Source organism: Paramormyrops kingsleyae, chromosome 10 (assembly GCF_048594095.1).
Source record: "Paramormyrops kingsleyae isolate MSU_618 chromosome 10, PKINGS_0.4, whole genome shotgun sequence".
Classification (NCBI taxonomy): Eukaryota; Metazoa; Chordata; class Actinopteri; order Osteoglossiformes; family Mormyridae; genus Paramormyrops; species Paramormyrops kingsleyae.
In genome coordinates this window covers 11,264,860-11,287,171 of record NC_132806.1, presented here as the reverse complement: position 1 = coordinate 11,287,171, position 22,312 = coordinate 11,264,860, and the positions used below count along the sequence as shown (strand labels likewise).

At 49.0% G+C, this 22,312-nt stretch overlaps 1 protein-coding gene across 2 annotated transcripts; it reads left to right on the top strand.

Annotated features, from left to right (window-relative positions):
• The first annotated feature begins 1,597 nt into the window (after nucleotides 1–1,597).
• On the top strand, nucleotides 1,598–13,012 carry fmr1 (fragile X messenger ribonucleoprotein 1). 2 transcript variants are annotated; one of them, XM_023819901.2, is made up of 15 exons: nucleotides 1,598–2,357; nucleotides 3,338–3,390; nucleotides 3,752–3,845; nucleotides 4,361–4,432; nucleotides 4,581–4,729; nucleotides 5,829–5,922; nucleotides 6,011–6,127; nucleotides 7,272–7,442; nucleotides 7,782–7,860; nucleotides 7,947–8,059; nucleotides 8,159–8,245; nucleotides 8,333–8,528; nucleotides 9,043–9,228; nucleotides 9,562–9,644; nucleotides 9,953–13,012. In XM_023819901.2, the coding sequence occupies exons 1-15, from the start codon at nucleotides 2,307–2,309 to the stop codon at nucleotides 10,130–10,132; spliced, it is 1,725 nt and encodes a 574-aa protein (XP_023675669.1). In that variant the 5' UTR covers nucleotides 1,598–2,306; the 3' UTR covers nucleotides 10,133–13,012. The 2 variants fall into 2 exon arrangements, with proteins under 2 accessions (XP_023675669.1, XP_023675668.1); XM_023819900.2 differs by having other exon boundaries at nucleotides 8,156–8,245.
• Nucleotides 13,013–22,312: the final 9,300 nt, after the last annotated feature.

Sequence of the window (22,312 nt, the reverse complement as noted above, 5' to 3'; positions counted from 1 at the left end):
ACAAGGGTTTGTATTTCAAGAGCATGACATCATTGCAAAGATAATAAGGCAATGCAGGAAATTTATATAGCCACTAGATGGCTACAAGAGCAACCATCCATTCTAACTGCTTATCCTGCTCAGCACTGTGGGTGTCTGGAACTGATCCCAGGAAGCAGAGGGCATAGAGCTGGGGTATACAGTAGAGAAGATGCCAGTGCATCACAGGGAATATACATGCACACAAAGGAATCCCATCAGACCTGGGGAAAACATGCAAACTGCGCACACTAATGACAGAGGTGGTATTCAAACCTTCAGGGAAGTACAGTGCTAACCACTGAGCCATTATGTCATCCCAAGAGGGACAGATAAATTAATTTAAAATGTGCTACACTGCACAATAATATGCCTGTACAAATGTACACCTCTACCTGTCTCTAGAAAACATGAATCCTTCTGCCAGAAGTATTATTTTATCAAAAAAGAATACAGCGAGCCTTAGTATTTCTCTCTGTATTTTCCTTACATTTTATATTCCAGTCAGCACAACTCGTTTCCTGCAATTAAGTCCATGTGTTTGTAAAGGAAAAACTATAGCTGACCTTTCATCCAGCTCTGGGTTAATGAGTTATCTTTAGGATATAGGTGATTTATAGTGACCACTTCTGTCGTTTGCATGGAGTGACTTTAGTAATTGAAGAAAGTAAATTAAATGAAGTACACTTTAGTGACATCTAGTGGGAACAGACGGACAATACAGGGCAGTCAACATTGATTTTTCAAACGATAGATAGATAGATAGTCAATGAGCAGAAAAATAAAGATCGTGAGCATACATTTGTTTTAACTTTTTATGCTTTTCCTGTGATACCTGAAAATACCATACCTTTCTCAGATTTTAATGCGAACTGAACAGTGAAGGCATGAGTACCAGTCACAGAGGACGGTTGTCTTACTTCAGCCCAGCATTGCCACCTTTGAAAGTACCATAATATGTCAAAATCAAGGGAAATTACCTGATAAAGTTACAAATTACACACATAATATTTCACGTTACTTTTATACGCTTTTTTACATTACATGTTTTGCTTCATATAACGTATGCATGGTGTGTACATATAATTTACACGGGGAATCGCCAGGATGACTTCATAAATACAGTTGACGTGTATGGTTATAAAACACGTTCGCCTTCATTCGAAAATCAGACTGACAACTAAGCGCTGTTCTGCTTATACGTTGCCTGTACGCGGCACCATTTTGGATCCACTTCCGCATCATTTAACTCGTTAATCATATGCGCTGATAAGAGCCAACATGGCCACCACCACCCGCTCCGTGGACTTGTGATCCAGGGCGCCCTCTAGACAAGAGCAAGTGGTCTAATCATGTGGCAGGATTATTTCTATTAAATATTTTTATTCATTTAAAATAAAATAATTTTAATATACGATAACAGGCTACATCGTAGTATTGAAACTTAAGAAGTGTTTTCATAAATAAATAAACCATTAGGGCTAAAATGCACTCAAAACCTCCCTGATCACGTGCGGAAGGTGAATAAGGGATATCACGTGATAAGGTAAACGAATGGTGAATATCCTGATCACGTGTCAGGGGTGCTTTCTCTGAGTGTTGACGTGATTATTCGTGTTCTGTGTATCGTCTGTGAATATATTGGAATAATAAAAGTGGGAGTTCTTGAGGCCGACCCTGATCACGTGTCGTAGGTCCTGTCAGGGTCTGTGTAGTTTTCGTGACTGTTAACGTTCTTTCTGTGTGTCGGCTGTGAATATAATATTGAATAATAAAAAGAGGGAGTGTGCGAGGCCGACCCTGCTCACGTGTCTGGGGCGCTCAACGGTTCTGTAATGTTTACTTGACTGCTAACATTATGTGGATCATTTTGTGAATATAATATCTTAGTCTTTGAAGCCGATCCTCGTCACGTGTCGGGGGTGCTCGTAGGACCTGTGGCGTTTACGTGACTTCTTTCTGTGTGTCGGCTGTGAATATGTTGAATAATAAAAGAGGGAGTGTTTGAAGTCGACCCTGGTCACGTGTCGGGGTGCTCTCCGGGCCTGCCGTGTTTACATCGCTGCGCTCAGGAGCGGCCGGCGGGGAGGACTTGCTTCTTGTATCCGCGCTATGCGCGTCGTCTTTCGCCGTCGGTCGGTTAAAAAGCCGGTCGCGATACCCGCTACGCCGAGCAAGTAAGACATCGCCGAGGAGAAGGAGCCGAAGCGTCGCCGCGGTTTCGGCGGCGGGCTGGGGGTGCTGGTGTCCGACTCCGTTAGCTAGCTAGCGTCTGACTGGCTGCATCTATGGAGGAGCTGGCCGTGGAAGTCCGAGGGGTGAGCGGAGCCTTCTACAAGGTGGGTACCCTTCCTGGGAACACATCCCTCCACCACAGACGGGGAACTGACCGCCTCCGTGGGCTGCCTAGTTACGCAGGCCGGTTCGCAATATCTGGGTGTCGCTGTACGGCTGCGGCCCGCTTCGACGCCCTGGCGGAGAGGTTCCCGGGGGTGGAGGCTCCGAGCTGTGCATAGGCTCTCCATTGCTCCGGGAACAGGACATAATTATGAATCAGCTTCGTACATTTTTAGCCATGCATTGATGGCATTTTGTTATTTTTTCGACGTACCAGCCATGCCAGGCCGCCTGCCTTCTTACCCGTTCGGCTACGTACTGGTTTGGTACCGGTTTTATGAATTCGTCCTCGGAAATTTTGCATGCCGCAGCCCGGTTTTGCATATCGTAGTGTTTCATGCATGTGCATCGCAACGCGCCTTCTGCACAGATACGTTTGTGAAAATTGTTTCCAGTAAATGGGGCAGGTTTTAAAGCCGGGTGCTATTCCTGGCGGTACACAACAGTTAATGGAACAGGGAATATAGCGCCTGTCCCTGTTTTCACTATGATAGAGAATATAGCGCCTGTCCCTGTTTCACTGGGATAGGATATATAGCGCCTGTCCCTTTTACATCCACAGATGTATATTTTTAAGTGTTATTATATTTGTTTAATGCATTTTTTTATTTGTCCCTTATAGATATGTACACTATTCACAGTTTGGAACACGTCAATGCAAACTGTACCGAATATAATTTTGTATGTGACGAACAAAAGTATGGAAAAAACCTTTGGATGCTGTGTACCTCCTCACAGTGGAGGTATATTTGCAGTAAATGGTGTGTTAGGTGCTGATGTGAATTCCTGTATCCTGAGCACCTAAATTAGGTTTTAAATGGGACAGATCTCTTATTTTGGTCAGAAGACCTTTTACTGTATAAAAAGTCTTGGCCTGGATGTCGTCGTCTTTGTTAACCTTTGTCCTGACTTTGCATTGCAGGCTTTTGTGAAAGACGTGCTCGAATCGTCCGTTACCGTGGCTTTCGAGAATAAGTGAGTACTAAACCCTGCTTCCCCAAAAAGTAAAATGTGCTATTTATTGCATTTAGCACATTATTTTAATTGCTCGTAATTGGCCGCTGGGGGCGGTTCCCCTAGAAGATAGACAGTTTGAGGTGGTGTTTCAGTTTGGCCAAGTGCATGTTTGAATTAAGCATGGTAGCCTGGCCGGATATGGGGAAGTAAATTTGATCACAGCAGGATATTGCTACAGGCTACATGGAGGGGGAGTTGGAGAGGATATTGATTTATCTTCCTTTTCCTGTCGTGCTTTTCAGACCGATGGTTTGCTCTAGTGTTCATTTTTATAACTTTATTTAAATCTTTAATCCTTTTTTTTTGCCACCTCCCTCAGCTGGCAGCCGGAGCGTCAGGTCCCCTTCCACGATGTCCGCTTTCTCGCACCCACGAGCTTTCAGAAGGAGATCAATGAGAGCGACGAGGTCGAGGTACGTGCCGAGAGCCAGGGCCTTTGGGGCCCGGCTGAGATGCAGCACAGCAGGGAGATGTGTACGCTAATTAGCAAACGCTCTGCATGGGAATTGTGAATTCTGTTAATGGAGACGTCTCTGGGTGGGGATGGGGGTGGGGGGATGTCTAAGTAGTTAAAATATGACGTGTGAAACCTTATAGCAAACAACACATAAACCGAAAACATACTAGTGATATGTAAAAAAAAAATGAAAGGATAGTGTAAATGCAGGTGCATGCTGCCTTTTTGCGTGATTGCTTCTGCAAACTCCAATATTTTTTGTGCAAGTTTGGATTGCTTGAGTCGGTTTTACCTTACCTAAGAGCTGCTCGTAATTTATTATCGTTTTGACATTTAAAAGCCTGAACATAGTGTTTCTGACCAGAATTCCAGTTTGGACCTGAGGATCGGAGCCGTCGCTGTGTAGCAGCAAGTTGGTCTCTGTGGTCATTGTGCAGAAACGCTCTCTGTAATTCTACCGTTTGCCGCCAGGTGTACTCCAGAGCCAACGACAAGGAGCCTTGCGGCTGGTGGCTGGCCAAGGTCAGGATGGTGAAAGGAGAGGTGAGCTTCTCTCTCCTCTGTGTGTGGGGGGGATTTTTTTCCCTTTTGGGAGAGTCCCCTAACCTCCCCTAAATATTGCTTTTGCACAGTGTATATTTTTAATAGAATCAGCCATTTTAAAAGGTGTCATTGCCCCACCGCCCCACAGTTTTACGTGATCGAGTACGCGGCCTGCGACGCCACGCTCAACGAGATCGTCACGCTGGAGAGGCTGCGGCCCGTGAACCCCAACAAGGCGGCCACCAAGAGCACCTTCCTCAAGGTGCGGCTGGACGTGCCGGAGGACCTGCGGCAGATGTAAGAGGCTCCGCCTCCCACTCCGCCAAATGCACAGCTACTGCTCACAGCCACTGCAGACCACTGCACTCATTATTGCTCCCTGCTCCGGTCAGCTTTCACCCTGCTCCAATGAAATTGCTTACCGCTCACTCCAAAAAAGAAAACAATATGCGTTATATTTAAATTTTAGCTTAAACTGTAGCCTGGCACCAAAATAACTGCGCAGCCAGATCCACATTCAAGCAGCAAGATGCACTAGCAAAATAAAAGAAGCCATCTGTAAAATTAAATTAATCACAGGCCTAATTAAATAAATATAAGCTACAAGAGGTGCAAGTTTTAAAACTAAATTAACTGTTAGGCAAATCCTTTATGACTTAAATAAAATTGACTCAAATAACTCAAATTCATTGCGTAATGCACATATGGTTTACATAAAATTAGCCTGTATTTCCTGTCAAATGTCCTTTTAAATAAACTATAAAGAAGAATTGTCATGCTTCAAATGCATTGTGTGAGCGGGTCCGGTACCACTCCGGTATGCAAAAGTGGACCGAGACAGAGCGAGAGAAAAGGTTTTTCCAAATATGCCGTTCCTTGCTCAGCCAAAATCCGTCCGCTCCTGCTCCCGCTCCATGCTCGCTCCCGCTCCATGCTCGCTCCCGCTCCATGCTCGCTCCCGCTCCATGCTCGCTCCCGCTCCATGCTCGCTCCCGCTCCTGCTCCATGCTCGCTCCCGCTCCTGCTCCATGCTCGCTCCCGCTCCTGCTCCATGCTCGCTCCCGCTCCTGCTCCATGCTCGCTCTGCTCACATGCCCGGGTGGAAACTGGCCAAGCAAGACCAGCCACTTGTGTCTGTCTGCATATCGGCAGATTTCATGATTTATAAGGGAGAAGATCATCATTTTCTTTCTTGTAACGCTGTTTACTGTCATAACATTTCTGAAACTAAGGTATTCCTTAAATAAATGTGCTCAGTGCTGCCCATGCAGACTCGCTGTCTCTGCCTCTCCCTTTCTGTGGCCCAGAGACCCTGAAATTGCAGGCTGTGCGCTTAGCCTCTAGTGCTGCCTTCTCAGATAAGCACCCAGAGCCACCTCCTGCTTTCGTCCTCTAGGTGTTCGAAGGACTCTGTGCACAAAGACTTCAAGAAGGCCGTGGGTGGCTTCAGCGTCTCGTATGATTCTGAGAAGAAGCAGCTGGTCATCCTGGTAAGCGTGCGCGGGCCCCCCGTCCTGCCCCGAGGGAGCTCACCCCAGCCACCCGTCCCCCCCCATCTCATTATCTGTCCCACTCCAGTCGGTCAACGAGGTGACGAACAAGCGGGCGGCCATGCTGAGCGACATGCACTTCAGGAGTCTGCGCACCAAGCTGACCCTGATGCAGCGGAACGAGGAAGCCAGCCGGCAGCTGGAGGTATCTAACCCGGCTCCTGAAGCATCTCTCACGCTCTTCAGCCGGACCGTAGGAACACGGCTTCAGACTTGTAGGGTTGTTGTGCCGTCGAGCACTATGATGGCGTAATAGCTGCCGTGGAACTATGGCTGCACGGTGTCACATCGCAATTATATAGCACATGCACAATCATCACCAAGGCTTTAGATGATGGATATGAACGTTAGTCCAGATGCCTGTGTTGCAATACTATACGGACATTTACTTGCGCTCAAAATTTGGTAAGCAGATTAATAGTGCACCTAAAATATTAATGGGAGGCATATTATGACACCCAAAAGTGAATCTGTATAAATTTGGCGTATTTAATTTAATAAATTGCGAAAAGAACCACCACACCACCAACATGTTTTTATGTTGTTTGGCAGCAACCGGTCTTCTCTTTAAAAGATGTTTTAATGCTTTAAAAGCTGTTGATCTGTCCCTTTCTTCATCGCTACTTCAGTGCTTATCGTTTCCATGATTTACCAAAACGGTAGTATGTGGCATGCTCTGCTAACCAAATTGAATAAACACAGATATGCAAAATTTATACAGATTACTCATTTTTGGGAGTCACAATACGCATCTCATTAATATTTTAGGCATACTACTAATGTGTTTACCAAATTGTGACTGTAAGGAAACATCAGTATAGTATTGAGATCATGCAGCCCTACATGCAACCCTGAGAGGCGCCACAATTGTTCTAAGAAAAACTTGGTGTTTACCGCCACGGAAACTACGTATGTGTGTTAGGCCCCAAAGGTTTAGGCTCCCTGTTGGCCACAGTCACTACCCTAAATATTAAATAAATGCGCTCCTTATTTAGGAAGTGCTGAAGCATCGTGTTTTGCTAACCAGCTAGCAAGCTACGATCTGACTGTACTCACTAGCAATTTAGTTTTTCAGGTATCTAAATGGTGGGGAGGGGGGTGGGCACTGGGTGCTATTACATGATATTGACCATCTTCCATTATGGCTGGATGTACATGGTAAGTCTCCTGAAGCTGGTGCACTTCACCAGTGTCATCAGCTCTACAAAGGTCAGGTGTTTAGAAGTTTTCTTTAAACAGAAAGTCATGTTGTATCTCTAAGGGAATTTGGGTGGGGTTCCTGTATGCAGAGCTCCCGGCAGCTGGCCTCCCGCTTCCACGAGCAGTTTTCCGTACGGGACGACCTGATGGGGCTCGCCATCGGCACCCATGGCGCCAACATCCAGCAGGCCCGGAAGGTCTCCGGGGTTACCACCATCGACCTGGACGAGGAGACTTGCACCTTCCACATCTACGGAGAGGTACCATCATTTTCCCCTTCTGACGAATTGTTTTGGTCGATGAGTCGTTTGTGTTTGCTTGAGTGAGATCAGACAAGCCGTTTGTTTTTCTTGATGGGAAACAAAGCCTAACACCAACTGTGTGTCTGCGGTGAGGAGGGGGGTTGTTTGGTTATCCCTTGGCCTCTATAAACGAAGCAACTGAGTAGAACTCCTGGGAGAAGATCCAGTAGACTAACAGCCGCGGGATGAGTATGCAGCGAGTGGGCCGCCAACTCCGCTAGTTGTCAGGGCTGCCGTGTGGTGACAGTTCATTTTGGCAGTTCATTTTAAACTGGCACCGGTGGTGTTCTGCCGTAGGACCAGGAGGCCGTGCGGAAAGCCCGAAGCTATCTGGAATTCTCCGAAGATGTCATCAAAGTTCCCCGCAATTTAGTAGGTATGTAGAAAAGCCCTCTGTCGCCACCCTTTCTTGTTCGCAGGGTCTTCCATCATTGACTCATTAACCTACCCCTGTCTTGTTAGGGAAAGTCATCGGTAAAAGTGGCAAGCTTATCCAGGAGGTTGTGGACAAATCCGGAGTGGTCAGGGTGAGGATCGAGGCTGAAAATGACAAGAAGCCGCCGCCAGCCGACGAGGTGAGTAGGTGTGGCCAGCCAGTGGCAGTCTGACGTGGGTCTCCTCAGCTGGCCGTGTGGTATCTAACGGGCCGCTCTCCATGACATGCCCTGCAGCAGGGCATGGTGCCGTTCGTCTTCGTAGGAACCAAGGAGAGCATCTCGAATGCCCGCGTCCTGCTGGACTATCATCTCAACTACCTGAAGGTGAGGAGGGGGGATTCTTCAGGAGGGTGATCTTGCTTTGCGTGTGCGTGCAGATCTTGTAACCGTAATCCCCTCCGGCCCCCACAGGAGGTAGACCAGCTCCGCATGGAGCTGCTGCAGATCGACGAGCAGCTCCGCCAGATCGGCGGGGGGCCCAGGGCCTCGGCAGGACGGCCCGACAAGGAGAAGGGCTTTGGTGTGGACGACGGTACTGGCCCCCCTCGTGGGGGGAAGCCCTTTGGCCGTGGGGGGCGTGGCCGACGGGGTCCCGCCTTCACCTCAGGTACCTGCTTCTCAGCTAGTGAGGTTTCAGTTCTGTGCTGTCAGAAGGGGTGGAACCAACCGGGCTATCTCAGTAAAAAATGACACTCGGCCAGCAGTCTTTTATGAGCCAGTTGGGCTAGTTTAATTTCCAGCCTTGGCTGTCAATTTGAAGAAAAAAAAAAGACATGGTGTGAGTGATGCTTCCCTGTGGTTAAAGGCCTGTCTGGTCTGACCTGGAGAAGTGTGTGTTTGAATGTGTGCGGTATGATTCATCTGCTCTGCTGTGGTTTGATTTCAGTCGATTTGGTTTAATCTGCTGAGGCTCCACTGGACACAATACCGTGATCTGAGATCTAAATGGTTTCCTGACTGCCAGCTTCGCTGACTGTTCTGTGCTATAGGAAGGAGTCCAATGTGCTGTTGGCTCCTCCCCTCGTTGCTCATAGGCTGCTGGAGTTCAGCAAGCGACCTGCCATTTCCTGTTTCTGCCCGTGTGATTTAATGTACTGAAGTGCCGCCCCGTGCTCCCTCAGGCACCAACTCCGAAGCCTCCAATGCTTCAGAGACCGAGTCGGACCACCGAGACGAGCTGAGCGACTGGTCCCTGGCCCCCACCGATGAGGAGAGCAGAGGCTTCCCTCGCCATGGAGATGGGCGCAAGAGGGGCATGGGCCTTCGAGGACGTGGTGGGAGGGGCCGTGGGGGAGGGGGCTACAAAGGTCAGTGATGTTTCCTGTGGGGCATCCCAACTGTATTGGGTCTTGGTTATGGTGGTCGCAGCACCCATTAGCTGTTAGCCTTTAGGATCCCTTAGCTTTTAGCACTGTGTAGCTGCATGTGTGTCGTTTTGTGAAGCTGGTCTGTATTTCGCCGCAAGGATTTTTCGCCTGTCTTTAGCCAGTTTGTGCTGTAGCTTTCCACTGGGCCTGTAGGTGTGTGTGAATCCCGTGTAGCGCTTGGCGAACCAGCCTTGCTGCATAACACAGCTTGATAGTAAGAGCAAGTTAGGAGCTGGTATTCAGCTCTTTAATGATGGGCTGTCTGCTTTTAAGGTCCTGAAGACGTGCAGTGGAATGATTCCCGCCCACGCAGTTCCAGAGATGTGAAATCCAGGCCCCAGGAAGATTCCCTGCAGGTGAGAATGCGCGAGTCTTTGAAATGGGGGTTGGGTGCAGTTCCACATATTCGCCACTGGGTGTCAGTGTTAGTTATCAGTGTCAGGCTTTTTTTTTCCCCCCCAATTTCCGGTTGTTACCCAGTGCTGACATCATCACACACTGAAAGCACAGAGGATCCAACTCGCAAACCAGTTGGATCCTTTATCATTGGATAACATTCCTCAGATGTTTGCATGTTAGCGCCCCCAGTGGCCACCATGGAGCACTGCACATGCTCGTGCTGTACACTCATGTGCTTTGTCTACCTTCTCTCCGATGCCCGCAGATTCGTGTTGACGGAAATAACGAGAGGAGCGTCCACACAAAGGCCCTCCAAGGCCCCACCCCTGGAGCCGAGATGGGTGGTGGGGGCCACCGGCAGAGACCCGTCAAGGAGCGGGGCCTGAAGAAGGAGAAGGCAGAGGGACCTGAAGGGTCTCAGATGCTGGTGAATGGAGTGTCGTAGTCCAGCATCCGCTCCCCCGCTCTCCTCCCCTCCCGCCTCCCCACTCTGCTCTGTCAAATCCAGAAGCTTGTTCATTAGAGACTCGTTAGGCCAAAGAGAACGGGATTGGTAGGGCTATTTCAACACACTGGGGGAGGGTGGGCGCACGTCACATTACTGTGTCTCCAGCACTTGCTTCAGTGGAAGGGGGGGTGGGTGGTGGTGTGTGTGTGCGGGTCAATTCCTGCCCGCAAAGAGAGCGCTCGGTTTTAGCTAAAGGTAAACAGGAGCCAATTAGCAGGTGGATTACAGGTTATAATACTCTGTGTGCTCTTTAACATCTAAAGTGAGCTATTATTACTATTATTATTACTGTTATTTGTTCCTCCCCCTCACCCCCCCCCCCCCCCCACTGTAGAGGTTGATTAATAAGTTGTGTGGCTTTTTAGCCTTGCCATTCTTTGATGCCCCACACTGGTAGCAGATCACATGTTCGTTCCAATGTGATGTCACTGCTTTGACATTATTCGAAAAAAAAAAAAAAAAAAAAGGAAAAAAAAATCCTGTCTGATTTGTGCCTTTAATCTGTTGTGGGTGATTGAACGTCTAAATCAGGGAAGAAGGCTGAGGATAACACTAATGTAATATAATTGTATTTAGAGATGCCTGTTCCGCTGATATTTTTCTTTTCTCAGAGACTGCATGCGTTTCATTACCATTTTTTACATTGGGCAAAAAACCGGAATCGCCCGTGTTATCAAATACTGGTTTTTCCATTAGCCTTGCACTGAAATCTCCTAGGAAGCTGGCGATAGAGCGGTTTGTTTGCCTGGAGAGTACTAGGACGCGCTTGCTGTCAGAAGACGGAGGGACTCTCTCGACTTTGCTTTGCGGCTCGTGTGGATGAACCAAATGTAGCGCAAGCCACAGCATCAAATGGGTGTCTGCTGATTAACTTAACGCGTGATTGTCTAATATTCCAGTTTCCTTTTTTTTCTTTTAATTAAAACCGTGCTGAAAGGCAGTTTAGGCATAAGTGGGCAAGACTTCTGTTTGTGAACTATAAGACTAGGTTGCTTTGTAGGGGATCGCTTTTACCTTTGGTTAAGTAGACATTCTGCTACCCGCTTTGTGAGTAATGTCCTTGTACAGTGTTTATATTTGACAGGGCTGTAGAAGCACTGACCAGGATTCAGTGGTTCTGGTGGGTGGGCTCACAGACATCAACTGTGAGATCATTCTCAGTCCCACGCCCCTTACTGATTTCACTGAAAGCGCGAGTGTTTCGGCTAAGCCTGGCTCTCATTGGATGGAGATGAGCTGGAGTTCAGGTGTGTGCATAAGTGCACGCCTGTCAGATACACTGTCAAGTTCTGTTGGATAAAAGGCCGCATCCATGCTATTGGACGGCTGCAACACTGTATATTATACCATTGTTTAAAAAATAGATGCTGTTATTTTGGATTTCAACATGTAAGGTAGGCCTTTTCTTCCCGTGTCATTTTGCAGGTGTTTTCTTTAATCGTATGAAATGTAATAAACCAGATGTGGTATTTAAAATCCTTTGGCGTTCGCCGTCTGCAGTGTTTTAAAATCGGGCAGCGGTTTTCCCGGCTGATTGTTCCTTTGGGGCCCCGGCCGTTTCGGTGAGAGACTCACTTCGCTCCTCGTGGACCGTCTGTCTTACATGATCAGTGCTTGTGCATTAAACCTTAGTTTACTTTCGAGGACTTGAAGCTGTTTAGAGCCACGCCTCTTGACTTTCTCTGCCCTTTCCTCTATTATATTTGTAATATAAACATCTTACATTACAAGCGACTTCCAGTTTGCAACTGCTGTCAAATTCCGTCCAACACCGCGCTCACTTGGTGCCACCGGTCCAGTACTACTGGGTCGTGATCTGCTTGCCGTCCGGTGGAGGAATGGCGGTTCGGACATGAAAGAGCGCTTTTACCAGACGTGACTTGTGAATTTCTACCACAGGATAACCGACTCGGTGTGACTCGTGATCCTGCACCGTGGCATAACCCACTCAGCATGATTGGTGATGACATTACTGGTGAACCTTCACCAAGGAGTAACCGGCACCACGTGATTGGTGAACCCGCACCTCGGGATAACCGGCGCCGCGTGATTGGTGAACCCGCACCTCGGGATAACCGGCGCCGCGTGATTGGTGAAACCGCACCTCGGGATAACTGACACCGCGTGATTGGTGAACCCGCACCTCGGGATAACTGGCACCGCGTGATTGGTGAACCCGCACCTCGGAATAACTGGCACCGCGTGATTGGTGAACCCGCACCTCGGAATAACTGGCTCGCTGTGACTCGTGTCACTTCCAACACTAGGCGAGCAGATCTGTCATCATCTTTCACATCCGTTGTGGGGTTCAGTAAGTGGGCTTTTGGTGCTGTGGTGCCAGTCTGTGACACCTTCTGCAGGAGATATCCAGCGAAGGCGTTGACGACTGGAGAATCACACCTCTGGGCTGCCGCTTGACGGGCTCTGCCAGGCCGTTTACCATCAGTGTTCTTAACGCCTGCGCGCCCGGCACAGAGAGCAAGCAGATGGTCCTCGGAAATGTCCTCTAAGTGTTGCCAAACGGGACGATTTGTAGTTATTTATTTTGGGAATGTATATGAATTAAAAGATTAAAAAAATAATCCGATGTTTCTTGCACACGTTGTAGGCTGTCGTGGTATAAAACTTCAAACCGAAACGTTGTAGATACTGAACTGAGGTAGACTGACCTTGTATATTACTGCACTTTGGGCAATATTTTCTCTGTACATATTAGCAGAACCAATTTGGGTTTTATGTTGACATTGTTTGGTTATAGTGCAATATATTTTGTATGCAAGCAGTTTCAATAAATAAAGGTTGATCTTTCTCTGCTAATTTGGTTTCATTTGTCTCTGTGACCTTGTTAAATCATGACTAGGAAATTCAGCATCAGTGTAGCTTTATGATGCGTCAAAGCATTTGTATTTTATTTAAAAAAAAAAAAAACATAAGGTTTATATCTGGGCAGCACAGTGGTTAGAATGGTCACCTTACCCCTCTGAGACCAAGGGTTACATTCTCTCCCCCGATTCTGTGTGTGTGGAGTCTGCATGTTCCCCTGTGTCGTGGGGTTTCCGCCAGGTACTCTGATTTCCCCCACAGTCCAAAAACATGCTGAGGTGAACTAGAGAAACTAGGTGTGTGTGTGGGGCGGGGGGGGTTGTGTCGTCCTGCATTATTCCCTACCTCGTTCATGTCTGTAGCTACTGGGATCCCTGTGACCCTGGATCAAAAAAAGTTGCTATGGAAAATGGATGGTTTTGATTGCTCTTTCTAAGCTATATGGCAAGGAATCTTGCAATTTAAAAAAACTCATCTGTAGCTCCTGTGTTGAGCCACTAGATGGCAGTGTTCTACTGCCCAGAGGTTCCACTTGCCAGGCTGGGTGATCAGTGTTTTCTACTATTTCTCGGGAGAGATTGTCTGTTCGAATGGCTCCGACAGCCTTTGACAGAGCAGCCCTGGCTAAGAGATGCATCCCAATTATTTCTAGCGAAAAAAATGGGGGGGGGGGGGTGTGCACAGCTTCGGCCTCCCGCTGGCCTCGCTGTGGAATTAGAGCTGTCATCCACGTACTCCGGAGCCTGACCTACTTTCACATGCTCTCTCACTCTCTCTCCATGACATCGATGAGCCCACGCGGGTTGGGCGCAGACCCCGGATCATACCGGCGCGGGTGGGCTCTGAGGATGCAGAGCGCCACCTGCCCGACCCCTTCGCCGGGCACCTCAGCAGGATCGTTAAGAAGTGCAGGGGAAATTGATGATGGCACTTAGAATGGTGCCTGGAGTGCCATTTAATTAGCATATAATGGCAGAGCCTGTGCATCCATTACAGTCTCGTATTAGTCGAACGGGCATTCAGCTCAGTAACTAATGCCGGTGTTTTGCTGGAGTGGGGGCGGGGGGCGGGGGGCAGGGCATAACTCGTTACTTGGGGAGCGAACACAGAGCCCGCTTGAAGATTTGTCCTGCCTGCTGTCCCATACCTGGCTTTTATTTTGAAAGATTTATTTAGGGAGACGCTGATCAGTAGGCAGTGAAATCCAGTACCTACTTAGGGGGGACCTACTGCATCTCCTGCAGTGTGATGCTCAAGTGACTTTGGAATGACCTTATAAATACGGCCATGTGTGGTTCTTCTACCGCTTCCATTTTTCTCCTCTCTCTTTTGTTTCGCCCTGTTTTTTTTTTGGGGGGGGGGGGGAGGGGCTCTTTTGTTCTCATTTTCCCGAATGAGCCCCTCCAACTTTTTTGGCACCGGCTCGCCCCTCGTTTAGGAAGGACTTCACAGGCCGCGAGTGTGAGGCGCTGGCGTCTCTCCCCATTATCACGCTGCCAGCCGCCCTGCCAACGCCGCGGCTGGGCTCTGCCATCCTGGGTGCCCGCGGATGCCAGCGCCTTCCAGCAGCGCATTCACAAAACGCTGCCCTTTCAGATCATCTCTTATTGTAAACATCGTCCGTGGGAGGCGCCGTGCTCGTCTCTCAGACTCAGTGCCAGCTGGTCTCCAGTGTGGTGTTTTAATTTTAACAGATTTTTACTAGAAATTCCTGCTCCAGAATTCCCAGTCCCAACATTTATTTATTTACCCGCCCCCTCCACACCAGACAAGTGCCTCTCTGTTCAGGTCTTTTGTGTGTGCGTGCGCATGTGTGCATGCAGGCGTGCTTGTGAGTTTTCCACTTCCCAGACCTCCACCCTTAAACAAGTTGTTCATGTGGGGCAGCATCTCTCTGACTTTCCTGGGAAAAGGACCATGTGACCTCCACGTTCCCGTTTCCATGGCAGCTCTGCGTCACATTCCACTGGCCCGCAAACTGTGCACCACTTAGAGCCCTTTTCTGCCATGGTTGTCAGGTTGGGGCTGAAGGTGAGGTTGCGGGGCAGTCCTCTGTCCCACAGAGACTAACAGGTCCCAGCCCCCTCCCGTAGGGACACATTCCTGACACATTTCACTTGGACACATGATGGGCTGCCTGGACCAGATGTTATTGGTTGTGGTCATGTGACTTTTTACATCACCACTGGTGGTGTCTGACCAGAGCAGGACTCAGGGTGCCGTAGCCATTCATGTCATGGACTTTAATGTCCGGGTTGCTGCTTCACATTTTAGCCTGAATGAGGTTGTGCGATCTCTGGATGAAAGCAAAGAAGATATATGTAGAGATTTAGATTTTTAAATCATGTTTATTATTTTGTTTTTATTAAAATATGAAATGCTTCTGGCGTAAGGGGGTCTTCTAGGCTGCGGACAACATTCTAAGCATCCAGCAGGAACCATTGCGTTTGATGGTTCTTTATGTGCCTCCCGTGTCCTCCAGGATCACACTGGGGCCTCAGTGAAGACCCCTCACTTTCTGTTTACCTAATTAGTGCCCTATCATTCCTTTTCACTCTTGAAGACTGCAGAAACCCTCATTAAGTGTCAGTGCACAGTAACGGTTTACGGAGTGTAAACGCTTCAGAGCATCTAATCCCCTTTGAGTGGACCGGATCCGGCGCCAGTGTGAGCGAGAGCCCTCCACGAGGGCGACCTTGTGGGCTGGGGTGGCACCTTGATTGATTGGTTCCCATAGTAGGGAGCTCTAGTTGGAAAAAAAATCAGGCAGACCAAGGTCACCCGTGTCAGGAGAAGGACCCCCAGTTCACGGCAAAGATCTCCCTGGTCTTCACTTTATTAATGGTGTCCGTTGCTGTCCTTCCTTCTCCCATGTCACGTGCTTGCTTGGTGTGTGTTTGTTTCCTTGGCTGCAGCCTTTCTGCTGTCGCACCCTCCCCATGAGCGCTCAGGAGCTCTGTGGCCTTTTCCTCACATAAGGAGACCCCCTTCCAGCTCTCTCTTCAGATCTGCACATGGGCTAATTTAGTGCTTAGTGCTTTTTCACTTGTGCAAATGCCATCAATGGCATGATTATTTGTTTTTTATCTTTCATACGTAGCGAGGTTGTCTGAGGTCACCTGAGGTTACCTGGGGTTCACCCAGGCGTGAAGGTAGAGCCCCTCCTCAGGAAGGTGGCCAGGTGTCTCCCTGCTCTAGCATTCTTTTGCCATGGGGCCGCATTCTGAAAGCGAGATTCTGTGCTTGCGCTCTCACGGGAGGGGCTCTCGGTTTCACGGGGGCACTGTGGTCGGGTCTGGGGGGGGCGGGGGACAGGCTGGGTGGCACAGGTGCCCCGGAGCTTCTGGCGTGTTGCAAATTCAGGGAACAGGGGCATCTGTTTCGCCTCTGACCGTGGTTTTTAACGTTAGATTAGCAGCTGTACCTGCTCTCTGAGCTTCTTTGTAGGAAACTGTTGCACAATCGAAAGTGGAGTACGCCGGGTCCTTAATCGCTGCAGATTTCCGTGGGACATGCCACTTTGAGGCACGTATATACCACCTGCTCCCCGTCCCCTGCCTGACTCTGGCCGATCGACAGTCCAGTTTGGCCGCTTTGGCTGTCTGACATGCCACCCCTGTGCCCAGCCTCAAAGCCCTTGGTCAGTCCAGACAGCAAGGTTTTTTTTTTTTGGTGGGGGGTGATACATTCTTTCATTCTGGCTTCTGTGAAACGCGACCCAGTGATTGGCTTCTCTCCAGGGGCATGTAACCCCTCCCCCAGCACTTACCAAGCGATCGCACCCTCCCTGCTAATTCATCACTGTCTCACCCCTTTGGCCCTGGACCGCGAGGGCCTGCTGGAGTCTTCAGGCCCGCCGTGGGACGGGGCTCCGCGCGCCAGTAGAGATGTCAAGAAACCCGAAATAAAGGGAGGAAAATAGAACAGAACCCATAAAAGCTCATTAGGAAGGAACACACAGTGCTGTGCTGTTCCTGTTCAATCCAAACACCCCATAAACTTTTTGGACTCTGCCATTTGAATTAGGGCTAGGCGTCTTGCTTTTTGGCAATGCCCCATCCGAAGGGGAACATTGGGTGGTACAGCCTCGTGCTACAGAAAGTAGACCTGAAGGGGGCGCCAGTGAGCTTGGGGGGGGGGGGGGTCTTTTTGCCTATTGACGCCATCCATGTCCTGGTAGGTGGTACTGGAGGGCTCCCTCCCATTTGTTCCGTTCTACCATCCGCTCCGTTCTCGTCACGGCCGTTTCTTAGGGGAGACAGTCCTCTCCTTTGTGAACGTATGTCCAGAGCAATGAGTCTGGTTTTAAACAAAACCTAACGCCGCTGTTCAGTCTTAATTTAGCATTAAGCAAAACAGAATCCCGTCTGACTCGTGAAAGCCACCATTGTCCATGCGCAGGTGGAACGGGATCGTCTGAGGAGAGCGGGGCGACGGCGTAGGCCGGAGCATCCATTGTTCATGTTTATCTGAAAGTGAGCTGGGCAGCAGAGCAGCCGTTACCTTATTCAGGGTGTCTGTGATACAGAGGCAGGATGGTGATTTTTCAGTAATGTTTGGACTGTATACCTGGTGATCATGTTTTGGGCAACGATGGCAGAATAAACGGGGTGGGGGCTTCCAGTGTGCTTGGGCCCCTTTCTACTTCTGCTTCTTCCCAGATTTACTCACTTTATAAAGGTGCGTTTGGGCCAGCGAGCCACCCCCCACCCGCTCTCTGCGATCTCGCCGTACGCCCTTCCCTCAGCCTGCGGCTCTGTTCTGTCGCTTTCCCGGTTGTTGTGCTTCTCCCGCACACTCGCCTATGGGATGCACTTTGGCATAGCGTCAGTCCCCTGGAAAGTCGGAATCGGGTAGAAATGGGACACGCTAGAATATGGCCGACTTCATGGTGAGCAGGCTCATTAGGAGACGACCGAGTGCAAAGCAGGCTTGGATTTCACAAGCCTTGGTCACGTGGTCCAGTTCATCCTTAAAGCCCTAGTGTCACCTTAAGGTTATGAGGACATCTCATGTCAGTATCTGAAGCTTATTTTAAATATTGTATATAATTCAAATTTTAAATGTAATTTAAATTTACAGGCAGCTCTCGACTTGTAAATCCAGAATTATGCAAAAAAATATCCAAGATATACAAGAGTTTATGGACCACTAAAAAAAAAAAGCTTGCTTTATTTTTTTTATTTATTTAATGTTATTTAATACATGTGTTTTTGTTACAAGACAGGGGTGGCCAATCTTATCTTCAAAGGGCCGGTGTGTATGCAGGTTTTTGGGATAACCTGTAGGTCAGCTGTTGAAACCCAGGTGTGTGGACTCTGCAGCCAATCAGTCCTCTGATTAGTAATCTAATTAGGGAGTTGCAACGAAAACCCACAGACACGGCAGCCCTATCTGGATAAGATTATAAGGTGTCTTGAAATGGTATGGGCAAGTTACTGTGACTTCTGCCAAATCTGACTTATGTAAGGTTTTGAGGGACGGATTACTTGCGTCAGTCGAAATCTGCCTATATACATATACAGCTGCCAAATCTATAATGGAAACATGGTAACAGTCACACTTCAGGAGAAAGAAAGTAAATGTGATTTTACAGTTTATGATTCTAATCCAAAAGGAGCCAGTGGTTGCTTCCACTAACATAGGAAGTTACCTGACATCCCCCACTGCTTGTCTGAACATTTTGGCCATCTGCACTTTCTACTGCACACTCGCCGGAAATTAGAACAGTGTTTAATCACTGCAGATCCTACTGGTTTCCCTTTTCTTTAGAATAAATGGCATGGTAGGGGCAGGGCTAGTCAGAGTGGACTTGGTGTCACTCTCCCCCAACTGGTTCAGCTGGTAACTGTGGTAAAGTCATATGCACAAACGAAACTGAAACCTGTGTGCTTGTCGCCTGCCCGTTAAGGATCATAGGAGAAGCGGTGCTGTAGAAACACCAGCTCTGTGTTTTCGGGACCGCATGCCAGTTCTGAAATGATCAGGCGAAACGGCCCCCATTCAGGTGTCGATTTGCATGCACTGTCGACGACCTGGTTTCCTTCTGGGTCCTTCTGGCGGTTGCGAGAGTTCTGGAGGGCGGCTTCGCTGCTGCCTGCGTCACTCACTGACATAAAGCCTCATTATGTTTATGCCGAAGTTATGATATTATTACACGCTGCCGCATAATTAGCCAGACAGGCTGGACCCGAGCTCCAGCAGCCAGCGCTCTAATTAAATCTCGCAGCCCTTCGAGGTGCTGCTACTTTTCAGAAACGTATCCAGCAGGTTCCATGACCCGCATCCCTGCACCCTCTGTTGCTGCAGCAGCATCATTCTGAAACCCCCCCCCCCCCCCCCCCCCCCCCACAGTTGCGTGTATCAGCTGTGTTGCGGCTGTTCTGCCTCGATCGGGGACTGGAATCGCTTCAAGGACATTTAGTAATTAGTCAAATTTGCATTGTGTACATCCTACGCGCCCCTCATCCCGAGTTTTGATGTGCTGAAGCCGGCAGCCTGCGCTTACACGCTCGCCACTGGCAAAAATGACGTGTTCTGGGGCTGGGCAGAAGCTTCCAGAAGGTGTTGTGCATGGCTTCCTATATGTCTTCCTCACATGCTGCCGTTACCCCCCCTCCCCGCCACCACCGTTCCGCTTGATGGCCGAATTAATGACAGATTTTCTCCAGACTGAGAGGAACTAGGGGGTGCTGGTAATGCGGAGATTGCCGTCTTGAACAAGCGTGTATGAATAGGCCCCTTGGTGTGTCTGTTAGCATGTTAGCGTATGGTGGGGTCTCAGGCAGGGGGGGTGCCCGCCGCGGCCGGCGCGTGACTCCCAGCGCCCAAGCAAGCTGCGTGTGACCTGTGCTGCCAGCGGCCAGTGGCCTGCCGGCCGCAGATTTTTACAGGGGAGACCTCCGTCAGCAGAGTGCTGCTGGAACGGCACTGCTCTGAGCGGGAGCTCCTGCCAGCCGGGCAGTTTGTCCAAGCCCGTGGGGCCCTGGCCGCTTCTGGCTGGGCATGCCGGAGGCTAAGCTAATTAATGACTTCCACTCCACAGGAAGGGCAGCCAAGCTCAGACACGCCGGGAAGGCTAATGCTAAAGCTAGTGCTGCTGCTCCTAACATTAGCATGGTGCTAACAGTAGTGCTAATGCTAGCAGTCTTCTGGTCCTCCTGGGCTGTTTACTGAGGTTGAAGACTGCCCCCTGTGGGCCAGTGTCTGCACTAACCCTGCAGGTGTCAGCTTAGCGATAACGTACCTGTTACCCCAGTCCCACATTTTTGGCTGGATTTCCAAAAAAGAAATATTTTATTTACACAAGTACAGGTACATCGAAATGTGTTTTTTTGTTTCCACGTATCCCATCATGCTCTCTTTTTTAAGACTCACACATATATAGAGGTGAGAGTGAAGCTTGGCGTCTGAGCACAGGGTTAGCCGTCCATCCAGCAGCGCTGGGGCATTTTATAGGGAGGGGTTAAGGGCCTTGCTCAACAGCCTAATGGAGATATGGCTTCTTCACAGGATTTGAACCAGCAACCTTCCGATCACATAGCCTAAACCATGCACTGACCACACACCACCCGCACACAAATATTTTTCTCTATAATTTTTTTTTTTGTGCACCCAGTAGCGAAGTCATGAAGTCGGAACGTTTTTAAAGTGTCATGTTATCTTTCTGTTGGTATCTTTCTTTGTGCAAGATGAACAGCAAGGAATCTCCTGCATAATTAGGTAATTCCTTCAAACGACGTCAATAGCGCTTAGATATCATTCAAACTGAAGACAAAAAGGGGGAAAAAACACAAAATACAGTAGGCAGCCTTTGTGACAGACCCCTGTCATGTCTGATTGGTAACTTTAATCGAGGTCTTGTGGGCCATCGCACCTCGCAGCAGAGAATTTTGGGACAGCTTTCCCGAAGTCCACAGAAGCGCATAGAGCAAGCTGAAGGGAATTCTCCTTTAAATGAACCGCTGCTGGGTAAACAGGGTAGCGTTTAATTATTTGTTCGTTTTCACTCCTCTGAAAGGAAAAAGGAATGATATGCCAACAAAGGCCGCTTGTTTTCGTGCTAATGCTTAACGTTGGCAGACAGTTCTGTGATGCTGAGCGGTCGCACGATGTTCGCACCCTACCATGTTATTATCTTAAAAAATATGATGCAGACAACTTCTGCTGAATTTAGCGGCCTAAAATCGCTATTCATTTCATCGGGCATTTGCAGCGCCAACCTTCCTGGGAGAACAATTATTCATCAATCACGCTCTTCTGATTTTTGGGCCCCTGTTCCGCACCCTAAGGGAAAAGTAACCCCCCGCCCCCCCCCCCCGCCCATATCGCAAGGCCAGCCCACTCGCTTTCAACCAAGCCTTCGAGCTCCGCTTGTCATTTTTATGTGTCTCCGTCTGGCAGGTGGCCAGGTCATGTGACTCAACGAGATTGCAGGGAAAAGTTTTGTCAGAATCGCCAGAGATAATTAACTCTGAAATTACAGCAGTGTAATTAGGAAGTTCTCTGCATGCTGTATCAGTATAACTAATAATGGCTCCTTTATTCATGTCATCAAGATCAGAGTGGGCAGGGAGACAGTTGTATGACCTCTGCTGTTCCCATCCAGAGTCTCTCCTCCGCTTCTGCAGCTTTGTGTAGCCGGTTTGCTGGTTGCTTTTCGGACCCATCCAGCTGTGGTGTGCAATGGTACTTGAGTAAACGATTTCCAAGACGGACCACTGGACAGCCATTAAAACGTGCAGATGCTCAAATAAAAAAAAAACATTATTAATGATCCTTTCTACTCTGCCAGTTGATGAAGACTATCGATTGCATTTTTATCATCGTTATGAGGTTTGTTTAATTAAACTCCAGTTCTCCGGGTACCAACGAGCCATTTCATGACCTAATCTACTTCCCTCCTTTCGGTGGGTCAAGAGCCCAGAGTACAGCAAGAAGTGGTGGCCCTAGGTGGGCCAAGGCAGCCTTAGTCCTGGTTTAAACCAGGAGCCTAGTTCTGGCTCAAAGAATGTGAGGACCTAGACCTGGCTCGGACCCCAGCCAAGGTGAGGGCTTTGACCTGGCCTGTACCCCAGCCAAAGTGGGGACTTAGATCTGGCTCGGACCCCAGCCAAGGTGAGGGCATAGTCCTGGCCTGTACCCCAGCCAAAGTGGGGACTTAGACCTGGCTCGGACCCCAGCCATGGCGAGGGCTAAGACCTGGCCTGTACCCCAAACAAGGTGGGTATTAGACCTAGCTTGTACCACAGCCAAGGTGGGGCTTAGACCTAGCTTGTACCACAGCCAAGGCGG